A 25,221-nucleotide genomic window follows, 5' to 3' on the forward strand; every position below is an offset into this window, starting at 1 on the left:
ATTTTTATACTATGAAACAGACAAGCCTGACATACAGCACAGTTTACAAAGACATCATCTGTACCAGGAGGTTGCATGGTGTTCTCAGTGGCCCATGCTCACGTCTCCCCTGTGGAGGACCTTGTGTCTGCTGCAGTGAAATACAGTGTATCGGAAACACCTCATTTCATAGTGCAGAAAAGATGAGAGAAACGTACAGAGAAAAGAAAATATCATGGCAGGACAGATGTGGAAGGGCCCAAGCAGGAAAAGAGAAGAGCGTCAGTGATTCAGAGCAGCATTTCCCAAGATTTTGTAAGGAGTATGGGCCCCCAGGATGCTCACTGATCATTCTGGAAACGCTGCTTACTGTAATGCCCAGACAGGGAGCAGTAGATCTGTTAGCCACACGTTAGCTTTTGTAGGCTCTGAGAACTCCTACGGGGAAAAATCCCGTTTACTTTCCTCCACACCTAAATTACCAGCACACCTAATTTACCCTTTGTAAAAAAAGCTCCCGCTGTCATCTGCAGACCAGTGTTTGTGGGACATGAAAATATGTTTTGAGAATCCCAGCTTTTGGGAGGTAGGGGGGTTGTCTCTCCAGGAAAGGATATTGAACCCAGGAATTTGTACATGCTAGGCAAGCACTCTACCACTGAGCTAGATCCCTAACCTTTTTATAATTTTATTTGAAATGGGTCTTGCTAAGCTGCTCAGACAGCTTGTAATCCTCCTGCCTCAGCCTCCTGAGAAGCTGGGATTACACTCATGAGCTACCGAGCCTAGCTCCTGTTTAGTGCTGTGAGAGGTTGTGTTAGAAAGGCCTTGGTGCACCGACAGGAATTTGTTAATCCACTATTGCCCTCAGTGCAGGGCCAGGATATAAGGAAAGGAAACAGAAGTCCAACAGGCCAACAGTGCTCTCTGCTATTGCTGGCTCTGAAAATGGCTTTGATCAGGCAGCAGGCTGGTCCTTATGTGGGGAACCATGTAGGCTAGCAATCCAGGGCCTGCCAAGCCAGTATCCTTGAAATCTTTGCATGACATGTGCCTAGAACACAGGCCACTGTATACTGCAGTGTAGGTGTGAGGGCCACAGGCGCCTCCATTTCCCATTGGCCACCAGTGTGTTCTGCTGGCCTGGCCGGCTGAGTGGGTGTTTCCCACCACCCCTGCCATTCCTTGGGACTCACCAGTGGGAGGAAGACAAGGCTTCTATCAAACTTGAATGATGTAATCCCTCCTAAACTTGTCATGCAGATGTGAAAGGACAGAGTCTAAATTCTTTTGTAAAGTATAAATACAGTGTGACATGGTGCTGATTGTTATTCTTGAGCTAAATGTTAGTTAGGGATTCAGCTGTGGGCTTTTGTTTTCCCACAGCATCCTTTTCTCATTTAGATGTGACTGGCTCATAGCAGGTGCTTAATAAAATTATGAATACAAAAATTGATTACATTTAGTTGATTGTATCTTAATTCTCTTAGAGGGGAATGACTCCAGGAAACATTTTTGATAATTTACATAAATACCAGGGCAAGATTTACTATTGCCTAAATACTTAATGAATTGCTTGTCTGTCCACCTCCACATCTCTGTATCCTTTGAATGTAGGTGACTTGGAAATGTTTTTTCAGGCCAAAATGCTCAGTTTTACTGACCCATCTGTGTGTTTTTTTTTTTAACAGATAGGAAAGGAGGAATCAACGTTTGTAAATATCAATAAGAAGTCAAGTCTTCAGGATGCTAATGTAAGGTCTGTTACTTCTTGTTTGAATGGGGAAAAGATATTCTATGTTGTCAACATTGTGCTGAAAACATTCATTGCTCAAGGGGAAACTGGCTGATAACATCCCAGGAAAATTGAAACCAAGAGAATGTGGGCCCAAAGAAATCATCTTACACAACTTCCTTTAAATCTCAAAAATGCTGCTGTGGACCCAGGTGTGGTGGCGCACACCTGTAATCCCAGCAGTCAGGAGGCTGAGGATTACCCTAAATTCGAGGCCAGCATAGGCTACAAAGTGAGTTCAAGACTAGTCTGAATTGCATAGTAAAGCCCTGCCTCAAAACAAAAACAAAAACGAAACAAACAAAGTGCTGCTCAGTGGTAAATTTTACTATTGTTCCTGCTGTACTACCAAAGAACTCAGCACTTTGGGCTGTCTCTCAGGCAGGCACATCTGCCCTTGTGCTCCTGTGTCAAGTCTTTTAAAGACTGTGTCACAACTGAGTCCCTTCCCACCCTGCTTCAGCCGCGGCTCTTCCCTGGTCTCATGGATGTGGCCCTCACACTGAGCCCCTTCCCTAACCCTTGCCAGGCCTAGACCCACTCATGTTCGTGAAAGCTCCAGGCCTCTCCTCCCCCACTTCAAACTCGAAGGAAATTCTTCCTCCCTGGCCACATAGGTAGCAGAACCTCTCCTTGCCCTGTCCCAAGTGAGTGACAGCCTATAGATTATGGCAGCCCTATTTGACATCTCCATGGCCTCTGAACACCTGCAGAGGCTCCCTAGCGAAACATTTCTCCAAAAGTCTCATTCAAAGCACAGGCTTTTGATGTCCACTCTAGAACTGGGTAGGTTGGGAGCGGGTCAGGACAAGAATCAGTTCTACTTAATGCCCAAAAGAATGGCTAACATTTCTCTGTGCCATCTTAAGGTTCCCATTCCATGTTCTTGGTATAAATTTATCTTCCACTAGAGACACATACCCTCTTGCAGTTTTGCAAAATTTCATTTGAGCTGAGGTTTTAGCTCAGCAGTGAGGTACTTGCTTAGCATGCACAAGGCCCTGGGACAAAAAAAGAAAGAAAGAAGGCAAATTAATTCATCTCTTTCCAGTCACCATGCTTCACTTGTTTTCCAGTCCTGACAAGTGATATTGCTACTTATTTCTTATCCAGGACTGAAACCCTGGAGTCCATGTCTTCTTCTGCCTCCTCCCCTTACCTAATTAATCACCACATCCGGTCAATTTAACTTTCATATTGTCTCCATGTCCATCCTCTCCTTTCAGGACCACAATCCCTGCCCAGTCCCAGCCTGCCTTCTCTCTCTTCCTGGGTTACTGTTTGAACCCTCCTCTAAGATGCCCCTGGCTTCTCTCACTCATGCTCTCTGCATTTCTGAGGACCTTTCTAAAATGCAGGTCTGACGGGCCGCTCACCTGCCTAAGACCTCTAGACAGTATGGCTGCCTTCCTGAGGTCCTCATGACCTGGCCCCTGCTGTATCCCTGGTCCCAAGTTCTTGCTCTTCCTCTGGGACCTCCCCGCCTTCGGTTCTGGTGCCCTGCTGTTGGCCAGCTCACCGCTCTGTCTCCCTCCACTGAGTTAGGAGTGGATTCCTCCACACAGCTTTCCCACACATCAGTCACTCCACTCAGGCACAGTTACGTGTCTCTGTGAGACTGAGACTTCCAGGGACCCTTTTCAGTTTCCACTGGGCTCCCTGCCTGAGGGAACCACAAGTAAGGCCTGCCCTTTGACTCCCCTTATTTGCTCATTCCTGTGTTTATGCAACAAAGGCTTATTAGGCACTAGCCACATACTTATCACACAATTAGGCCTTGAATAGAGGAGAAAATGGCGGCCCAGAAGTGTTCATTGACTTGCCAGCCTCCCTTGCTGAGGGCCTTAACTTGTTTAGATGCCCTTATAGAAGCTACATGCTGGTTTTTAAAAATGAAATTATTTGTAACCACTATAAACATGTTAAAGCTTTTCCTTAACCTCCTTGTTTTAAATAGGGGCTATCAATTATCTGGTATAAATAATTGAGAACAGGTAAAAATGAAATTTAATTTTTAACATTTATACATGCAATTAGAATTAGAATGTATAGTAACTCCTAAAGGCCTGCTGATTGTGTGTTTTTCACATGACATACACTCTGGTTCTTTATTTTTTTAAAAAATGTTTTCTGTGCCATATTTAAAATAGTGTGGCCACCAGATTATTGGTAAAACAAGGTTATCCACAGATTTCCCTTCATTCATTTTCCTGGCACAACTTGGTTATGAACCAAACTCATATTATGAATGGTTGGGTAGCTGTTTGGGGCAGGGCGGTTTTAATTATTTTTTAATTATATTTACTTTGTCATTTGCTATATTTTCTTCTCTCTGATCTTTGTTTATTTTTGTTTTGAGGTGTCCTGATCTTTTAAAAATAATCATATTTATTAAAAGAAGTAGAGTGGAAAGCCAAAAATACTGATTTCTTGACTATCAATGTTGTTAAGGTATACATTACTGAAAAAGCAATCTATATTGCCAAAACAAGACTGATCTTTTTTGTTGGTGTTGTCCTGTTGTTTGGTATGTCTCTAGAAGTCCTATCCCTATTCGTGTGGAAACTGCCCAGCCAGCTATGGAAAAGCCAGAAATCAAGCCGCCCCGTGTGAGGAAGTTAACAAGACAATATAGTTTGTGAGTTCTGTACTGCAGGTTTTTCAATATTCACTTCTACAGTAGTGCTACATACTTGGTTCTAAGTTTTTAGCCCTTCAGACCATTGCCAGAGAGCCCTCCCGAAAAGTTCCATTATTCCCAGCTCAGGTCATGGTGGGATGAGATCTTTATCCTTGAAAACATTGTCCAGTTGACATGTGCGCTCCTTTCCACCTGCTGGGCAGCAGACTGCTCTGAGACCGTCCTCACCTCCCAGCTGCCGGAGGGTGGGAGCTTGGTGTGGCTTACTGGATCTTCTCTGTCAGGGGCTCTTGCTGGGATGTGTTCAAGGTGCCAGCAAGGGCTGTGGTCACATCTGAAGCTTTACTTATGCAGTTACTGTTCTTCAAGGGCTGTTGGACCAAAGTCATCCTCAGTGTGTAGTCACCTAGATCTCTCTGGCTTTCTCCATCAGAGAAAACCTGTAGGGAGAGCCAGAGAAGAGTATTAGCAAAACAAAATGCACAGGCTTTTGTAACCTAATCACAGCAATGACATCCATTACTTTTGCCACATTCTTTTCATTAGAAGCAACTCACAAAGTGTAGTTCATACTCAAGAGCAGGAATTCATGAGAGAGTAAATACTAGGACAGCATGGATCATTCAAGGTCACAAGCAAGAGCTGTCTCCCATGGCGTATTAGTATAATGGTAGCATGGTTTATAGACAGAGCCAAAGCTAACCATGGAGCTGTATGTGAACCAGTGACCCCTGGTTCTCTTCAGTTTAGCTCTGGCCTTCATGCACACAGAACTGTTTTAGGGAATAGTGAAGTGACTTTGACAATTTCCATCCAACAATTCATAATACGTTATAGGTAACAACAGAGTTGTAAATACTTACAATCACAAGAAGGTAGATCAGAGCTATAGCAATGGTGGCGGTGGTATTTGTCATGGTTTTAGTACTGATCACAAGGATGGTTCCCATTTCTTGACCTGGGTTGTGGCCTTGGCACTGAAACTCAGAGAGTTGCAGGGGATCTCCAGACACAGAGGGCTCCGAAGCTGGACAGGCTTCTGTGAGAGCCATGGTTGGTTTACAGCTGTAGGTTCTTGGGAATTTTACGAGGGTTAACTGTGATAGTGTAGGTAAAGTTTGTGGTAGGGAACCTGGCCACACCACATACTCCTCTTCCTCCCTTCTCTAGGACCTGGAAGCTTCTGAGAAAAGGTCAAGTTTAGGGGGTTCCCAAAGTACAAAATGTAGGACGAGGAGTGTAACAATGCCAGATGAAATTCTCAGGCTGCCACCTCAGGCCTGCCATTCACACCTTGTGGAAGAAGGAAAAGGCACGGGTGGAGGTCCTCAGGGACAGACAGATCCCACCTGGTTCACCTTAACTTCTGGGCAGTGTAGCCGCTGCATTCCTTAGGAAAGTCAGAACGAACAGGTCCAAGTAATTAACAACACTAATGATCTCTGGGGAACAAATTAGGCCAGGAAAATCTCCCTCCCAGCGAGCAAGGCAGGCAGCATTTGCTTTGTTTTATATTTCGAAGCTTAAAATGTTATTGTCACCATTTGGGGTATGTGATCAGTTAGAAATAATGACAGACTGAAAGGAAAAAAATTGTCTTTTTTAAGGAAATCTTCTTCAAATCTCTCACTTAAATGTGTTTCTTAAGCTGCTCCCAAATGTTCTTCTTTGAAAAGTCAAAGAATGATAGTATTTTTCCATTAGTAAAAAACAGCAAAATATATGGATAGGATGTTTTCAGTGTTGGCTCCCTTGTGGGTGGTCAAACCCCCCATGTACACACACAGACACACACTGACACACACACACACACACCATCGCCATCACCATATCCAAGCTCTACAGAAAGGCCTGTGGTGCCAGGCTGCACTTCTCCCTCTTGGTGACTTCCTGTCTAGTGTCATTTTGTTCCTGGGTCATATTTTTCTCAGGGAGGTTCTAAGACCAGAGCTACTTGGTCCCAAAATACATTGGCCCAACTCTTTCTCTGTAGCCAACGTATCATATCCTAAGGACAGCTGCTATTAGGCCCTAAAAGAGACCATTATGCCCTTGGCTCAGAGCAGGGGATTCCTAAGAGCCTTGTATTTATTAACCTAAGGGAAGCCAGTCAAAATCCTATCCTTTGATTTGGAGGTTCCTCAAAAAGTTAAATATACAATTACCATAGGACCCAGCAACTACACTTGTAGTTAAAATTCCAGTCCAAAAGAAGTGAAATCAGACAGCCAAAGCAGACATTTGTCCAGCTATGTTTCCAACAGCATTATTCACAAGAGACAAAGGTAAAGGCAGCCTGAGTGTCTTATCAACAGATGGAGTGGATAGGAAGTATGTTATATCCGTAAGTTGAATATTTTTCACTATAAAAAAGCAATGGAATATTAATATATGCCACATAGTTGGTCTTAGAAACATCATTGTGGATGAAATAAGCCAGACCCAGAAAGGACACATATTGAATAATCCCATTTACATGAGGTACCTGGAATAGGAAAATTCATGGAGACAGAGAGGAGCCTGTGTTACCAGAGTCTAAGGGGAGCTCATAGACAACTACTGTTCATGACAATGTGTGCATAGCTTCTGTTGGGGTTGATGAAAGGTTCTGAGTGACAGATAGTGATGATAGTTATATAATGTAATGAATGGATTTAATACTATTGAATTGTGCACTTACAAATGGTCAAAATGATAAATATCATGTTATATATATTTTACAATTAAAGAACATAAACCCTGACAGGTGATAGAAAATCCATTCCAGATGTGCTGTAGAAGAAAGTTAGTACGTTGCATTCTGTAAACTGGACATCTGGTGGACATCTGTCTGGGGAGGTGCCAACCCCACTCTGACCTCCCCTTCCCCCAACCCCCTGCATACCCCACAGCATGTGTATAATTGTAATGAACAGAGCTTCATGTGCTTTTAGTAACCGCAGTGATGAAGACGACCTCCCCCCAGACCTGGCCAAGGCAGTAGGAGTGACCACAGCCACTACCACCAATGCCACGACAGCTGCCATACAAGTGGAGGTCCCACTGGCATCGCCCAAGCTCCAGAAAGTCAGCTCACCCCAGAAGTCAGAAGGCAAGGGCCAGCTGTCCCCGGGTGTCAAGGTAAGGAGCAGCTGCCCCTGCTGGGAATATACTGTCCGTTTAGTGAGCAGCACCCAGGGTGTGCACTTCAGTTTTCTATAATCAGTTATGTGCATTCATTAAAAAAGTAAAACATCTACTCAAGTATCCTCTCCCCAAAATATAAGCTAACCATTTACAAAAACGTAGTGTGATATAAAGCCAGTACTTTAGGAACAGGGTAAGAGATTATGCTTTAAGAACCGTATAAGGGATTCTTGAGGGAGGTTTTGACTTAGAATATTATCCTATATCAGCTATCACTCCTCTATAAAGGTAGAGAGGGAGAAACAACCCCACACACATATGCTCCATAATAGAGAATTTAGAGGAATAAAAGCACGGGCATATCCCTGTCTCATTCCTTATGTTGAATAAGCTGCATTAATAGTTTCAAAGAAGGAATTATAAATTTTGTCAGTTTGAAATTTCAAGAAATTGCCAAAGATGTGAATGAGTGGGAGCAAGGACCTCACATAAGACCTTTCTCTTGGTTGACCCAAATACAGTCAAACGTAATGACAACCAAGTGGATATGTACCAGTATGCCACAGTGAATGTATACATGTATTGCAAACACACACTAAAAATTTTTTTTAAATTGTAAAAGTTGCTCTGGTGCATGGGACCATATGAGGAAAAATGTGTACATGGGATAGAGACCCTGAGGTCAGGATGAGAGTAGCAGTCTGCTCCCAGCTGCTTCATTCACGTGCCTTGTGACTGCTCAGAAGTGTACTCCTAAAGCCCTTGTTTCTCCAAGTCTGTTTCTTCCTCCTAAAAACGACAAGATCTGCTGCCTTTCCAGCTGTGGGCCTACCATCAGGTCCATTGAAGGTTCCAGTGCTTACGTAAATTGCATGCCAGAGACCTCTGCAACTTCTGGGGCCACAGTTCCTAGCATCAGTTAAATAGCAGGTGTCCAGGGTCATATTCTGCGTGAGATAGGCTCCTCTTTCCCGGGGGGGGGGGGGAGGTGGGGGGGTGGGGGGGTCAGGAATAGAAACAGGCACAGTGTTGAACCTCTCAGCTGGTGACTGGCGCACGCTGGGACTACTTTTCTGTAGACCACCTCTTGGCGTTTTGGGTTAGGTCCTACTCCGCTGCAGAGCATCCTCTTGCAGCTTTGTCTTGAATGTGGACACAGGCTGTGTCCCACCGCTGGCTAAAACTGGTCTGAAACATTTAGGAACAGAAGGGAGTGGCGTGGGGGTGGAGCAGAGAGCATCTCCCAAGGCTCTCGGGCTCCCTCTGCTGGCCATGTCTCTCTTTCGAGCCCTGCAGCTCCAAGATGACAGGGCTAGAGTTTTCCACCTTGCTCAGAGGGCGCATGCAGCTAAGACCCCCCAGCAGGCCGACAAAATGTTTTCCAAAGCCAAGTAATCTCCAGAGGTGCCAAGAAGCCACCATGAGCACCTTCACCATTGCTGTGCCGATCAGTGTAGCTCTGGAGGCCACTTGGTCCTCCCAAGGGATACAAAGTCTTTGTTCCCTCTTACTATGTCCAAAGGACTCTTCAGCATTTTCCCCGAAAAGACTCATCAAAGAACACTCCCCACATTTAAAAAAGGCCTATTGCCGCTTTCCAAAAGGACAGGCTTGTCCACCCCATGCCCTACTTCTACCGGTGAAGACCTTTCAAAAAGAGGGTTCGTTCTCCACATTTGGAACACTGCAGAGCAGGGGAAACACAAGGGGACTGGCACACTTATAAGATCAGTGTTTGGGAGCAGCAGAGATGTGGGGAAACTATCTTTTCTGGTGAATTCTGTTGTCAACCCGGAGGCATCACCAACCAGGTATATTTTTGTCTGCGTTCGTAGAGCCCCTCTGACCGAGGAGGTACCTTCACCTTGGAGCCTGGCCATCTCCTGATGGATTTCACAGAAGCTACTCCTCTGGTAAACTTCCTATTTTGCTAAAGCCACAGACCATAGAAACATCTTGGCAATGGGACAGATGGAGAGGTGGGCGCTGCTGTTGGCAAGGTGTTTCCTCTTATCCCAGAGGCTCAGAGATCTGCTGTCAGGGAGAGCTCAGGCCCATGGGTCCCCCTACCTCCAATTGCCCTGGAGGGAAGACTGCTCCCTCCCCTCGAAGCGTGGCTTTGGGGGCTCCGTCTGTAATTGTCTGCTGTGCCTATCGGGCTTCTTCCTGCTTGGGTCTTCACTTTCTGGCTTCCTGGGCTGTGCCCTGCATGCCCACCCATCTCACTGTGGCTTATGACAGTCTGTCTGGTCTAAAACACTAGCTTGATGCCATGTCCTGGCTTTCCATGTCCTTCACACCATCGTCATCCTCTGCATGCCATTCTTCCTGTAGGGACTCAGGCCTTTGTGAGACCCCTTCAGGCAAGGAACTTTGTTTAGAAGACAGAGCACAGAAGCTGGAGTCACACAGGCAAGTCCTGTCTCCACTGTGCTCACCTCCTACAACAGCCTCATCATTAGACAGCCAACACACTAAGATCTATAAAATACAGATGTCATTGCAACAGGCGTGTTACAAGGTTTGCATGAGAGAGAGCAAGAGAAAAAGAGGCCTTTGAGGATAGAAACCCCCACAACCATGTGCAAGGTATTATTGTTAGTGGATGATACAAGCAAACTTGCACACATTTTTGGCTGAACTCAGCCTACTACCTGAGTGTACTCGAGTATGAATTATGGTCCATTTTGGGCTGAGCATAAATCTCCACTTGGACTGTGAGTCAAAATGTGAGCCAAGTCAAACCTATCTCCTGAGTTTACCATGTGCCTGGTCATATGCCAGGTTCTGAGGGTGGCAACAGCAGCCAGAGGCTGGAGGGGACGTCAGATTGATAAATGGCCAAGAGCCCCAAGAAAAACTGGAGAGAAGGTGCTCAGGGGAGACTGGAAGTGGGAGTCACTCAGGGACGATTTGCTGGAGGAGGAATGTGTGGGCAGGAAAGATTCCTGGAAGGCTTTCAAGTGAGGACAGATGGGGCACAATGCTGTCCAGGCTGCTCGTGGTCAGCTGCGTGATGAAATTCTACAAACCTTCTCCTTGGGAGAGCTGGTACAGTCTGAGAGCTTGCGGTAGCATGCTCTGGCATGCAGCTGTGGGCGAACAGTGGCAACCCTTAACCTGGAACCTCTCAGAATTACACTCTTTGAGTAAATTCATGGCCATCCTGTCAGACACATTGCCAAGACTGATGGCAGATAGAAGTGCCTTTCAATAGGGTAACCCAGGAAACAGAAGGATTTCATCCTCATCACCCCCTAGTACAGATGGGAAGACTGAGTTCCAGAGTGGGAAAATCAGGCAGGGACTATGCTGGAGCTGGAACAGGTGTCTGGCTCGTCCACCCGTGTTCTGTGCCTCAGACTGGGTAAACCTGAACTCCCTCATTAGCAAACTCGCCACTTCAGGAAAAAGCAATACCTGGAAAAGGGGCTGCATTTCAGTCACTGCTCAGAGTGGGAAAGTAGATGAGAGACATGGAAAAGGGGCAGGAAACCAGGTGCCTACGCCTGGTGCTGCCTCAGCATCGCACTGGATATCCCGACTGAGACCTCAGGTCCATGAAGGCCCTGCAGCATTCTGAACAGCAGTGTGAGGATGTCCAGTCTCACTGAAGAACAGCATCTTCCTGGAGACCTGAGGACCCCTTTGCCTGGGGTGCAACTTGAGGACCTGTGAAGGCAAGAAGCGAGAGAACGCTGCGTTCCCAGGACCACGTGGAGAAGAACGTGCTTGGCAGGAAGCAAGACCAGTAGGGGAGGATATGTAATTCCCTGAGACAGACTCGTGGGCAGTTTCCAACCTGCTAAAATATGCTGCAGTAATGCCGTAAGGCAGTTTATGAGTTGCTGCTGATGATAGACCCAGTATCTAACTCTGCCTGCGGGCACTGAGGAAAAGAAGGGTCATGGTGCCAGGGTTCAAAAGTCTGGATAGGAATTTACCAGGTGAGGACAGTGAACCAAGTCATTCTATGGAAAAAGCCCGGTGTGAACAAAGTACTGAGTTGTTATTAAAGGGCCTGGTGATCCAGAGAACTAGGATCAGTTTATAAAAATACTCACAGCGGGTTTTGCAGAAGTGATACAATTCCTGGGAACTCTTGCATTGGGACTCCAACTTGTAGATTTCATTAAATTACCTCTTGTTTGGGCATAACAGAATGAGACTGGGAAGGAAGAAGTGTATGTCAGGGATTCAGAGATGTGCTGATCCAAGGTGCAAATGTCTCCCGAAAGACTGTCCACCCTCTGCTCCCACCCCTTCAACAACAGAGGGTCACTCCCTGTCCCTGAGATACTTCCTCCATCCCTGGGCAGCTCACACTTAGCTCTGAAGCAGGTTTCAGGGTGCTTCACTGCTCAAGCCTGGGACATCCAGGTCCTTGTACTTCACCAGGATACAACCAGTCACTGAAGTTTGCAGGGAACACGTGCACTGGATGAAGGGTCCTTTGTCTTGAGCAGGAGTGCATGTGCACAGGACTCAGGGAGGTATATCAGTTAGCTTTCCTGTGCTGAGACAACATAGCTGACATCCACAACTTAAAGCAGGAGATGGCTGTTTGGCTCATGGTTTCAGAGTTTCTAGTCCATGGTGACTGGCGGCAAGGCAGAAACATCATGCTTCAAGGGCAGAGCACAGGGACAGAGCACAGGGAAAGGGCACCAGTGAGGGCTACACCTACCAACGGCACCATCCCAGTGACCTGCCTCCTCCAGCCATGCCCACCGCCTAATAGCACAGCAGTCCACTCACAGGATCCAATCATCTGTTCAGGAGTTCCCTTCCTTCCATGTCCTCCTAGAAAGTAGCAGGCCTCTCACCTCACTGTAGAATGCCGAGGACAGGAGAGAGTGGATTCACAGATTGGAGCTGTGAAACTTGCTTCCAGCCAGGGCTGGTGGGTACAGGGCTCAGTAACTGTGCCTACATCTTCAGGTCAGTATCTCGGTTTCAGAGAGGAGTGCTGCAGAGGTCTTCCTCTGTCTACCTCAGGAAAAGAGCAGCCCCCATGCCTGGCATGCGTCCAGGACTTCCTCTATCTCTTGCACCAGCCTGTCAGCAGAACAGTGCCTTGGGACCATCAACCTAAGAGACTCCCTGACAGGGCCAGGCACTTGTCCCAAATCACATAGCAGTGAGGACCAAGACTGGAACCCAAGACTGGACCTGGACAGCTCTCCTAGCACTGTCCTGATGGGAGATGACCTGAACAAGGATGTGTCACCTTTTCCCCAACAGCCAGCCCACCACCTGTTAAACTGATCCATTCCCCGGGCTTCAGCTCTGCCATCCACAGCCCAGGCCTGGGGACATCTCTGGAACCATCAAGTCACTGACCCAGAGCTACGGGGTGGGGATGAGGGTGTGAGGTGCTCTGTGCCCTGGTCTAAGAGACTCAGCCTGGATTCAGTGTGGTTCCATAGCTGCCAGCTCTGGGCCCTTAGTGTCCATGTCTGCTCTGAGCTTCCATCAGCGTTTCCTTCAGAAGAGGAAGCAATGCAGGAATGGTGACACACACATGGAATTCCAGTTATAGGGAAGCTGAGGCAAGGAGATCATAAGGTCAAGGCCAGCCCAGACAACTTAGTGAGACCCTGTCTCAAAAAGCCATGTAAATAAAAAATAAACTAAAAAGGACTGAGAATGTAGCTCAATGATAGAACCCTTGCCCAGCATGCATAAGCCTGTGAGTTCAATCCCCAGTACTGCCAGAAAAGGAAAGGAAAAAAGTAATCAAAGAACTGACATCACTAGGAAAGAGAATCAAAACTTCCTGGATGCTATCACCACGCAGAGAGTTACCTGTCTAAGAATGGCTTTTCTGGGCCATCACCTCTCAAGTTCACAGGCTGCATCTAGTGCTCTCTCTCTGTCTCTGTCTCTCTCTCTCTGTCTCTCTCTCTTTGTCTTTCTCTCTCTCTGTCTCTGTCTCTCTCTTTCCCTCCTCCTGGTTGAGACTCCAGGCCAGCAAAACAGAAGGACAGAGAACTGGAGAGAGCAGAACAGGACCAGATGTCCTTACCTTCATCAGGAACATTCCACCAAAGCACCATGAGAACCAGCATAGGCCTAGACTCTCCATTCTTGTGGTTTTTAAAGAAGCCCAGTCCAAAGCTCCGAGAAAAGATTGAACTTGAACTGGCATCCCTCAAAGACCAATCAGAAGATTAAGTTAACACTGCCCTTAACTTGTCTTGAATCTGTGTGCCTTCCTCTTAGTTCTCTGGTGTTTGGTACAACTTTGAGGCTTTGCATTCGCAGAGTCTCCACAGAAATACTTCCCAGCCTCACTCTTGCAGCCTTCCCCCTCTTTTCCTCAAACCCCTTTTCTAATCCCTGACTCTTGGGTTTCACAGGCCAGTAGCTACTTGTAGCCTTACAGCCTTCATGACTTGATACCTGACTGTTCCCAGTTCTTGCATCTCACTGTTCATAATCACATGGAAGTTTCTGCCTGGGACAAAGAAGCAGGGTCAGGGAAGTAAGTGAGGGAAGGGAGCAGGCAGGTGAGTCAAGGTAGCGTCTTGCTGTCTGAGATTCTCTCCAGGTGTGACTGTGACCACTGCAGGGGAGTGGGGTGGGCAAAGGAAACGTTTACATGTCAACAATGTCCACTCAGAGCCCTGTCCCCGCTCCAGGCCTGCAGCCAGCTTCCCTTCTCAGGAAACACAGACAACAAACATCTCTGCCTCCTCTGTTCCTGGCTCTCTCTGATCTTCCTAATCCTTGTAAACGACTCATCTGTCTGCAAAGTGGGCTAGTTAGGATCCAGGTCCCTTCTGGTGCATGACAGGAGTAAAGAGCACATGCATCAAGAAGGACATTGACCTGGCCAGAGGGAGGCTGCACAGGGCATAGGATCAGTCCCTGTGCTGGGTGTCACAAGTGTGGTCCTGTCTGGGTCAGCTGCTTAGTGTTTATTTTGAACTTCATTTATCCAAGAGGGCTAACTTGATCCCAAGTGCAATCAGGGCCTCCTTCTGCCTCCTCATGGTCTCGTCCATGTTCCCCAGGGCCCATGGAGGTCTGGTGCCATCCACTTGCTCATAGATCTGGGACATTCTCTGCTGCTTCTGTGGCTGTTTTGGAAGGATGGGAATCTCCCCCGTGCTGGGCTGTGAACCCCGACTGGCTGGCTTTCTAGTGTCGGGGAGGCCCACTCCTTCCCAGCTGTACCTGAGTAGAGCTCTGGTTCTCTCTGCTCTTCAATCCCAGTTCCCAGCCTCTGTCCATGGAGAAGGAGCCCTGGGTCCTTTGCGCACTGCCCACTGCCCTGTGCCCCTCCTCCCGTTGCCTGGCTTTCCTCCACTGTCCTCAAGCGAGCAATTTCTTCTCTTATTCAGATGATGAAGAAGTCTTCCACATTTTCATCGTCATTTATCTATGCCAGGAATCTCTCTGTTCTCCCAAGGAGTCAGGTTTTGAAACTCAAAAGCCAAATATCTATCAAAGAATATATCAGCTTGAATGTGAGTAAGCGCCAAGGAGGAAAGGAAATTCCAGAAGATGAAATGGTATTTCAAAGTAATATCATATTACATATGCCGTTTTTCTTGTTCATTTACTAGGAGTTAAAGGCATAGATTTTCTGAGTCTAGGATTGCGCTTTTCTTTAATTCCACTCAAATGCATATTTAAAAAGGCCAGAAATGCTCACTCAGTGATCAACCCTTAAAAGTCCAATGCTGGGCAAAGCTTTAGGTCATTCATTATAATCTTCTGTAGACATTTTGACCTCTAAGCAGTATGCCCACGTTTCTTGATTGTTTATGCCAGCTTTTATTTTCTTCATAAAATTGTTGCCTGTTGATATCAGCAGGGGCAAAGGCCCAGCGGCCAGGATTCCCTCAGCGATTTTGGCTGGATCTTCTGCATACTGGAGTGGTGATGGGAACTCATTGTGCAGGGAAGAGAGAACCAGCCCCCCACAGGCCTCCTGCACTGTCTTGGGGCAGGTAGTACATATCCTGAGGACCAGGAAGGACTGTGACGGGATTGTTAGGCAGTGGGTAAGCCTTAACTGCAGGAGACTAATATGGACTCACTTACCTCCAAAAAAGTATTTAGAGATAGTCAACCGGGGGATTTGGATCCAGGATTTAGACTGCAAATGCTGTTTCTGCATCTGTTGGATATGAACAGTAAAACAAGACTGTCGTGAAGACCACTGTGCAGTAATGGCTCTAAAAGCCCTTCGGAATTGTCAGCTTTGTATGATTGTCAGGAGGACAGAGTTAAATCAGCTTGGTGGGGGGAAAGAGGCCTGCCATTTTCTTGATCATTTTTCACTGCAGTTTACCTAGAGGATATATTTTATTCCTCCTGCTGAGATGAGGCAAACTGTTTAAGGAAACTCGTAAGCTAAAAGAGGTGTGCATTTGTTCTCTGGAGTGGACAGAGTGGATTTCTCCCTGAAATCCAAACTAAGCTCACAATGGCCCCTGTCCTAACATCAAATGTCCTCTGTTTACCATCCTCATCTTGCCAGTCCAAGCCATTGGACTTCTGCTGGGCATGTGGCAGTCTTCAGGGTGGGGAGGTCAGAAGCTCAAAGTGTACAGTGCTCTTCTCACAATGCTTGGCATCTTCCCCTAGGCAGCAAGGTCCCCAGTGCCGGGCTCTGCATATGGGAGTCTGTTTTTGGAACCCAAATAATCAGAACTATGACAGAAGAAATTCTCCACTCTGTTCCTTCCCCTAGATGTATCTCCTTCCTAGTGCTCCCTGCTAGATGTCCACTCGCCTGCACACCCAGTGGGTACTCTCCTTTACCCTCCTTGAGAGGGTGAGAAGACACCTAGTACAGAAGGCAAATGTTCTTAAGTGTGTGGCCAGTCTGCATATGCTCCTGTGGCTGACATTGCTGATTCATGGTGCTGTCCTTCCGGCTTGGCCTGGGCAATGCTTCAGAACCCTAACTGCATTGAGAAGGCACTACCCGTCTGTGCCAGCCTTGGGAAGAGGATTTGGTGTGCTGTTGTTTACGCAGTGGAGAAGAGAGATGAGGGCTGAGGAGAAGGAGGAGGAGGAAGAGGAGGAGGAGGAGGAGGAGGAGGAGGAGGAGGAGGAGGAGGAGGAGGAGGAGGAGAGGGGCTGAGAGAGCAGGGTGGTGGGTGGGACTAGCAGCCAGCTGGCCAGAGACTGAAAATAGGCTGTGGGCAAAGCTGGTTTGAGAGTAGTCTGGAGTTGCCAGATCCATCTTGCACTGTGCTGTCTTTCTCTCCTTCCCCTCCCTCCGCTCTCCTCCCTGTCTCACCGCCTCCTCCTCCTCCTCCCCTTCTCTCCTCTCCTGCGAGCAGGCAGAGCCCGCCAGCAGCCCCCACTGTGCCCGCTCTCGCTGCTCTCCTTCACTCTCTTTCCCCATGAAGGAAACGACCACTGGAGTTTGCATGTACCCTCCAATCAAAACGAGGCTGGTAGGTATCCCAGCAGGGAGAGGGCCCGCCAGGACAGGTGCGGTGGCCAGGAGTCCCAGGACAGGTGGAGGCTGGATGAGTGGTCAGAAGCCCGGCTGACAGGTGCTGTCACTCCAGGATGTCTGGGGAGTTTGGGGTCCTCCTGGGCCTGGTGAAACTGGGATGCAGGCGGTGGTCCCAACCCTTCAGCCATAGCTCTCAAAAACCAGGAAGAGCTTCTTTTCCTAGAATTTTGATGAGCACAGATGCTTGTCCTAGTAAGAAATGCATGTTCTGGCGTTCATCAGATGCACTTTCTGGTGTCACTTGTATTGAAAATCAGTTCTTTTTCAATCGGTACCGGGGATCGAACTCATGACCGTGCACTTGCAAGGCGGGCGCTTATGCCGCTGAGCTAAATCCCCTGAGAAAATCACTTTTTAAACTTGTATTTACTGCTGTCTATCAACACAATGACATAATAGGAGTGCTCCCTAGCAATTTAAAAGGAAGCACAACCTAGAGTAGCATTTTCATTTTTTGCATGTTTCTTTCGGTTTATTCCTATTTCCTCATAATTTTACAATTTACTTCGTAGCAGCTGTACTGTCCCCTAGTTTTCTCTTTTCACTTGATACCATGCTGTTTCTGTGTCGTTCTTGTTTCCACATTTGCAGTGACCTGTTCTATCAAGTGAGTGGTCCACCTTCACCAGCCCTTCACGGGAGGATGTTGTGCTTTGATTCCAGGTTGTCACAGTTTGAGGAAACACATGCAGCTTTTTGCATCAGGATTTCATTTTCCTAGACTCTGCTGGGTTACACAGTGTGACTTTAGCTTTTGTCCCCCTCCAGAGAGGTTACACCAACCACAGTGCCACCAGAAAAGTGTATGTACTCTGCCGTAGCATGAGCAATGCAGAGCGTTACCACCGGGGTCTAGTTTTCTTATTTACAGCAGGCAAAGAATTTACAGCAGATTGTTTTAATAGCATTAAGAAACTACTATTAATAGCATTAAGAAACTACTATTAGCAATAAGAAACTACTATTTTCTGCTTAAGAAGGGACTGAAAGCTTATGTGCACATTACTTTTTGCTCTGAGATTGGTCTCAGAACACCAGGTCTCAGAACACCTGTTCAGCAAGGTGAAAATATACTGTGAGGCTTCCTTCCCAGAGTTATTCAAGTATGGAACCCATTCTGGCAATTTCGAGATAGTTGAAAAAACTGGAGAGATTTGAGGGAAGGGAAGCAGGGTTAGGCTGGACTCCTCGGTACACATTGCAAGGTCATTAGGGCCCCTTGTTGGTTGAGACCTCCTCTGCCCATTCAGAAAACTTAAGCCAATTAGGTCCAGTCCACTGGAATTTTGCTCATCCCTACTTACCCTCCCATTTAAGCAGTGCAAGAGAGTTTGGGAGTATTATCCCAGCAGCTGCAGGTGAGACCCTGAGAAACACAGGGCTGCTGCCCTCGGGCAGGGGTGGCCTTGGAGTCCTGACTGCAGCTCTCTGCCTGCAGGTGGTACAGTGGCCTTCACCACAAGTAGCCTGCTGGCATTCTGGCTGGAAGAAAATAGTCCTTTCATTCCCCACAGCCTCTGGGAAACTGAGGACAAAAGGACTGTGGAAACTAAGGATCCTTTTGGCCACCACTGTCTGACCAGATGAGGGTATCCAGCCTCTCCAAAACCAGCTTTGTGCTTCAGTTACCGCCATCACCGGGCACTTCTGAGCACCCTGCTGTTTTCAAAGCCCATGGTGGCAGGATTCTGCCATGCAATCTTGGATTCCCTTGAGACTTCTTTCTGTCACCTGAGGTGTTCAGGAAGTCTAACAACTAAAGTGCCTTGATAGGGACTACTTCCTGACTTAGCCCAACCTCTCGGTAGCCTGCCCACTGTAATAAACTGTGTCCAGGACGTGGCCTTTCAGAGCCTCTAACCATTTCCCATAGGTATGGTGAGGCCCTCAGAAGTGACCCTGGCACCCCTGACTTGCCTCATGATACACTTTGAGTGTGGCCCTTTGAGATCAGGCCTAGGAAAGTCCAGGCAGACCTCCAGCAAAGGGAGCTCCAGGCAAGACTAGTGTGCTTGTCCCCCTGCCGAGCCCAGCCCTGAGGTCCAATGCAGGGCCTGGGCCTGCGGTGCCCACACTCTTGAGGGACAAAGGCCTCCCGAGGCTCCCTGCATCCTTCAGTTCTGTTCTAATGGTACACTGCCAAAGATGTCAACATTTTTTCTAATCTGAAGATAACCCCTTTGTCTCTCTTTTGTTTCTTTGTTTTTTGAAGATAAAATCATTCCCAGCTGATGCAATGAACCCATTTCCTGATCCTTTTACCACTGGGCCACAGTTTACCGTAAGTACATCCAAATGTCTGTGTTTTACAGTATTGTTTCTGTGTGGTGTGCTTGGCTGTGGGATGCCAGACAGCAGTGTGAGTGGATTCTTTTGATTTCTTGAACTCTGAGCCTGGAAAGGAGCTAGAGTTTGGGGTCTACATGGTTCATTTTAGTTTATTGGAATGAGATCCACGTAAAATGAACAGTTGTAAACTGACAGTTCAGTAGCATTTCATACACTCACAGTGTCGTGCAGTAACCACCTCTGTCTAGTTTCAGCGCATCCTTGTCACCCCAAAGGAAACCTCCTCCAGTGAAGCAGTCATTCCCCGTTTTCCTTTTGCCTTCAGCCCCTGGCAGCCACCAGTCTGCACTCTGTCTCTGAACTTGTGTAGTGTGGATAGTTTCTATAAACAGAATCATACAATACAGGGCCAATTATGTTGGCTTCTTCTACTTAGCATCATAGTTTGGAGGTTCATCCACATTGAAGGACATATATGATTTCCTTTTTATGGTGGAATCATATTGCACTGAATGGATACACTGTGATTTATTTATCTATTCACTAATGATGGGATTCGGGTTGTTTCCCATTTTGACTTTTGTGAATAGTGCTGCTGTGAACAGGCATGAGCACGCGGTTTTTGAACTTGTGTTTTTAGCTGGTAAATATGATGTGACCTTAAATAAGTCACTTTACCTGCTTCTGGAGAAAATGGTAATCAGAACATCCTCCTATCCAGTTGAGGAAAGGACCAAGAATTTGAAAGTGCTTTCCCAACCACGGAACAGCCCTCCAGTGTTGGTGACAATTGTATTTCTGAAGAGGCAGGTGATGCAATAAGCAAGAGGTAGTCTTGACAGCAGGCGTCTCGCTGTTACCTTTCTCCATGTCATCCCCAGCAGCTTATTTAAACTCTGGAGCATGTTCAAATCATGGTTTCTTTCCCTGCAGAGGGAGAGAAGTTGATGATTTGTATGCTACTTTTCACCTGCTCAACTCATTCTTACCTGGAAACTTCTGCAGAAGCTCACTGTGTAGTGAGCTGCTATGTGGCATAGAAATGGAAAACAGGGACTTCCTCTCCTTCCTCTTGCTCTCTCCTGCTAAGTCAGAGTTTGCAATTCCTGTAATCAGGTGATTCCCAAGGCTCCGTACCAAGCGTTTCTGTGCTATCTGGAGGACTGTGAGGTACCTTATGGGTAGCCCTGGGTGCATTATCATGAGCAGAATGATGGTCACTGCCTGAGATGGCTTCAGCCACATGGGCAGAGAGGGAATAAGCAATGGCTGATTCAGATTTCAGAAGACGAACAGAGGTGGAGCAGTGTCCAGCAGTCCAGGTAGAGGGAAACAGGTTGCTACAGCAGCTTGTTTGTAGGGTCATGCGCTGCTGTCAGCCCTTGGTTTTTAACGAGAGGGCAGAGCCACAGAAGCTGAGTTGGCTTGTTAAATGCCATCGTGCTGACACTCAACCAGCCTCCTGCAGTTTTGTTCCATAGAGCTCCCCAGCTGGAAGCTCGGCTCCACCTCCACCAGTTGGCCATGATGGGGCGCTCTGGCCTCCCGCCCAGCCTTGGCAGTATTGTGAGACTCTCAGGGAAGCCCTTCGTCAAAGTTGGGGCTAGGATGGGGCAGGAAGCTAATGTCAGAAACCATGCTGAGACTTTCAAGAACTGAAAAGAGTGGCTTGAAGGCAGCTGAAGTGGGCAAAGGGAACAGCAGAAACCAGAGTCCTGGGGTAGGAGGGGTCATCACACATTCAAGAGACTGAAAAGAAGGCCAGAGAGACTGGAATACAGAAAGCAAGAGGCCTGAGGTGCGAGAGGAGAAAAGGGAAACGGGCAGAGACAAGGACTGTAGGGAACACTGTGCCTGGCCGTGAAAACCACAGGAGGGATTCTGATCCTTATCATGAGAGCAACAAGAAGGTTTTGGAGGTCTTTTAGCAGGGCAATGAGCGGGCAGACACATTTGATTAGGTCTCTGTGATCACCATGGGAGGACTTAGCACAATAGTCTAGAAATCTGGGACACTGGCTTAAGGGAGAGAGATGACAGCGAGCTTGACCCAGAATGGTGTTGATGGTACAGGTGGAAAGATGTGCCCGGCAGAGGAGACACTCAGGATCCAGTTCGGGAGGTTGGTAAGGTACTGGATGGAGGGAGGAGGGGGGCTGTAAATGGCTTCCAGATTTCTGGCTTGCAGAGTAGGGGTGGGCAGTGAGTCTGTTCACTGAGATCAGCAAACCTGAGTGAAGACTGGGTTAGCAGAGACAAGTGTGCATTTGACTCTGACACAGAAACAAAGAGTGGGCCGCTGGATACCCAAGTCAGTAACTCAGTAGAGGGGACTAGATGGGGGATAATGCTCGGGTAAATGACAGCTGGTTAGTTGCAGAAGCCACACGCGGGCTTTGTATTCGGGCCTGTTAGCTGGATCTCTACTGATAGTTAAGTATGTTGGCCCATCGGGGGTGAGGGCTCCTCCTGCCCAGCTCTGGCCAGATTTTGGCCCCATGTTGCTCTTTCTCACTGGGTCTGTCTCTCTGTTACCTGTTTAATTCCACTGAAAGTTTATTTATTCATTCGTTTCCTCATTTAGCACATATTAAGAACTTAGGTTTTGGATATAATAAGTAATTTTTATTGCTTCTTCAAGGTCATTCATAGGTGAAACTTGCCCCATTTCAAGTATGACAGTGAAAATACAGTGACTCCTAATACAGTTTGTGTTCGCGCTGAGGCACTTTTACCCACTCCTGCCTTTGAAGCCTGGCACAAACACCCCTCAGCAGTGGCATCAGAAGCCCAGTCTCCACTCTTTCACTGAAGCAACAAAAGAACTTCTTACTTCAGTTGCTGTAGCAGGCGATAGGGAAACCTACTCCTGCTGCACGTCTGTCCTGGACAGACCGAGGCCTGTACTGTGTGTTGCCTTCTTTCTGGGCCAGGCTAATGAAGCAGCTGCCTGATATGTGGGATGCTGTAACAAAGGCAAGGGAAAACAGAAAAGAGATGACGAGTCATACTGGTTCTTAAATCTTTCAACAGATACGAAACACAGGACCACCTCACATTTCACTGGCCAGACCAGGGCACAGGGTCATAACCTAACTTCAAAGGGAACAGGCAAGGTAACCCTGCCACATTCCTGGAAAGTAGTCAAATGGAATGATCTGATGAGCAGCCCAAATTTTGTGACGGCTCTGGCAAACATGCACACTAGACATATCCTGATAGTCCTGTATGTGTGACAAACTGACTTCCAAGAGGGCTTCACTCAGGCAGCATTTAAGCAGAGACCAGAAAGAAATCACTTCTTAGGTATTACTCCATTTCGGATTGGTCGGTTCTCCTGGGAAGCGGGGGTGCTGGCAGTGTAAGATACAAACAGTGACTCTTTCTTTCTCAATAATAGCTTTCAAACCTCCTACCCTGAAAGATAGGCTTCCTGTTGGTGAAGTGAAATTCCCTTCCGGAACTAACACTGTCAGGGATGTGTTCAGTAGTCTTAGTGGCTACTTACGAGGGACAGCTCGCCTGCTGTATAATTGTGTGACCACCCAACTGATGATCACAGCCTCTTCCCTGGAAAGCCAGGTGGTAATTTTCTGTGTTCAGTGGCAAGAACTAACATTTTAAAAATGAAGTTATGGGGCTGGGGATATAGCTTAGCAGCATAAGTGCCTGCCAGGCAAGTACAAAGTCCTATGTTTGACTGCCGGTACCAAAAAAAGTCATAAATATATAGCTGGTATTAGCAAAAGGATATAAAAACAAACAAAAATGATGCATAGAGAAAATACTGTGAGGAAATACACTGATTACAACATAAGGGATTACAGAATTTCTTCCTTCATCCACTTTTATATATCTCTAAGCTTTCCATATAAAAATTAGGAGCATATTTTGCTTTGAAATGAAAAACAATGGCGAGAAATTCTCCTGTCCAAATGATATATCTAACCTATACCAGAAATTCTGAAGCCATGTCACATATCAGAGTTTCCTTAGTCTGTTAAAACACACAGTGTCCAGCTGGGCATGGGGCTCACCCTCTTAATCTCACCACTTGGCAGAGTGAGGCAGGAAGACTATGAGTTTGAGCCCAGTCCTCGGATCTTAGCAAGACTCTGTTGAAAGTCAGATAAATGAATGAGTGGGCTGAAGGATACCACTCACTGTGAAGGCCCTGAGTTCAACCTCCAGCACCACGTACACACACACCAAAAAACCCAAACAAAACCAAAGCCATACTGTTGGACTTTGCCAGACATTTTGGATTTCACGGTAGAAACAGGTTTGCTTGTTTGTTTAGTGTGATACAGGGCCTCACCAAATTGCCCAGACCCTGCTGGCTTAGCCGTCTAAATAGCCATGTTTACAAACATTGGCCACAAAACCTGGCTGAGCATTTGGTTTTTCACCAAGTTTTAGGGTGGTGCTGATGCTGCTAGTGTGGGGAAGATTTTTTGGGTCCCCCGAATATGGTGCTGACTTGTGAAAAATGCCCCGTTGTGGAGTCAGCAAACCCTAGTTTTGAACACTGTTCTTAACACTCACTTACTGTGAGAGCATGGGGAGAAGATTTAAACCCCCTAAGCCCCACTTCCCTTTTCCATAAAGTCAGTTCGAGGAATATATATTTGAGGATGTACATTTTTTCACCTAATATCTTCGTTTGAGTGACACATTTTTCTTTCTCTGGAGCACATGCAAAAATGATGCATTTTACAACTGATGGGGTCTAAGATACAATGAAATTTGACCTCTGCCTTAAAAGGTTGTCAAGCGGTATTATACGTAAAGTGCTAATAGTGTCTGGCACAAAGCAAAATCACTTAAATGGCAATTGATTTTAGTTATTATTAAAAAATAACAGGGACCATACAGTAGGGATTGGAGAGCGGCTGACAGTGTGAAAATGGAGCCCAAATTGAGATTGATCTCTTCTTTTCTTCTCCAGGCAGACTTTAGAGACAGTAAACTACAGTGCTGCCCCGGCCAGTCTTCCCCACTGATCCCAGCAGTGGCCCTGAGGCCTTTGACAGAGACCGGCTCCACAGTGCAGACCATCTATAATTCCCGGAAGCCTGTTTCTCTGGCAGCCAGGTAAGTTAGACCAGCAGGCACCCGCAGGTTACTTAGGCGCAGACACCAGGCACATTGTGTTAATGACCTCCACAGTCCTTTCATTTATCCCATCAGGGTTTATGGAAATGTCTATAAGGAGTGGGCTGCGTTCCAGGTGGCAGTAAACAAACACACAGTCCTGCCCTATAGAGTTTGTACTTCAGCATGTGAGAGGGCGGGGTGTGCATGCAATGTGACATGCTAAGGAGGAATATAAAACTGTGACAGGCAAAAGGACTTCCTGGGTTGGCCTCACTGAGCAGGTGGCCCATGAGCTGCGACCCACAGGTGGTGATGGCAGGCTGCAGACATCTGGTAAAGAGTAGACTTGGCAGTGGGAACCGCCAGTGCTGTGGCCCCTGAGACGCAGCCTCCCTGGGAAGGTGGAGGAAGAGTATGGGGCTTTGCAGCCGGAGCAGCGACAGGGAAAGGGGACCATTCAGGTGCACGCTGGAGCCACAGTGCACAGGGCCTGGTTGGCCATGGAAGAGACTGGTTTCTACTCTGAATGAGATTAGTAAATCTGGTTTGCTCCTTTAAAGATTGGCACTTTATACAAGTTATTGTATATGTGGGTTTAAGTAATAGAAATATGTTTCATAGACATGCAGTAGCCCTGGTGTCCAAGAGGCCAGAGGCAACCCCTCAAAGAGCCAATTTGACTTCGTTCAGTTTTTATCACTGACCATGTTGCATTTTTCACTGAGACATTACCTCACACTATCTTAAAATCAGGGAGAAATTACAGATGAAGCCAATTTAAAGAATGACTTAAAGAAATCTAATCTC

At 47.0% G+C, this 25,221-nt stretch overlaps 1 protein-coding gene across 5 annotated transcripts in view; it reads left to right on the forward strand.

Annotated features, from left to right (window-relative positions):
- The window catches only part of Epb41l4b (erythrocyte membrane protein band 4.1 like 4B), a 131,044-nt gene that overhangs the window by 102,254 nt on the left and 3,569 nt on the right, over window positions 1-25,221 (forward strand). Inside the window, exons 19-25 of one of the 5 annotated variants that reach the window (XM_063261074.1) lie at window positions 1,671-1,738; window positions 4,314-4,412; window positions 7,349-7,535; window positions 9,377-9,454; window positions 16,847-16,963; window positions 19,241-19,309; window positions 24,266-24,411. In XM_063261074.1, coding sequence (XP_063117144.1) covers window positions 1,671-1,738; window positions 4,314-4,412; window positions 7,349-7,535; window positions 9,377-9,454; window positions 16,847-16,963; window positions 19,241-19,309; window positions 24,266-24,411 — 764 coding nt within the window. The remainder of the gene's footprint in view (window positions 1-1,670; window positions 1,739-4,313; window positions 4,413-7,348; window positions 7,536-9,376; window positions 9,455-16,846; window positions 16,964-19,240; window positions 19,310-24,265; window positions 24,412-25,221) is intronic. The other 4 variants (XM_063261080.1, XM_063261086.1, XM_063261091.1 and 1 more) reach the window with 4 other exon arrangements.

This window comes from Cavia porcellus, unplaced genomic scaffold, assembly GCF_034190915.1.
Source record: "Cavia porcellus strain 051 isolate PalLab524CR breed Dunkin Hartley unplaced genomic scaffold, mCavPor4.1 scaffold_1, whole genome shotgun sequence".
Taxonomy (NCBI): Eukaryota; Metazoa; Chordata; class Mammalia; order Rodentia; family Caviidae; genus Cavia; species Cavia porcellus.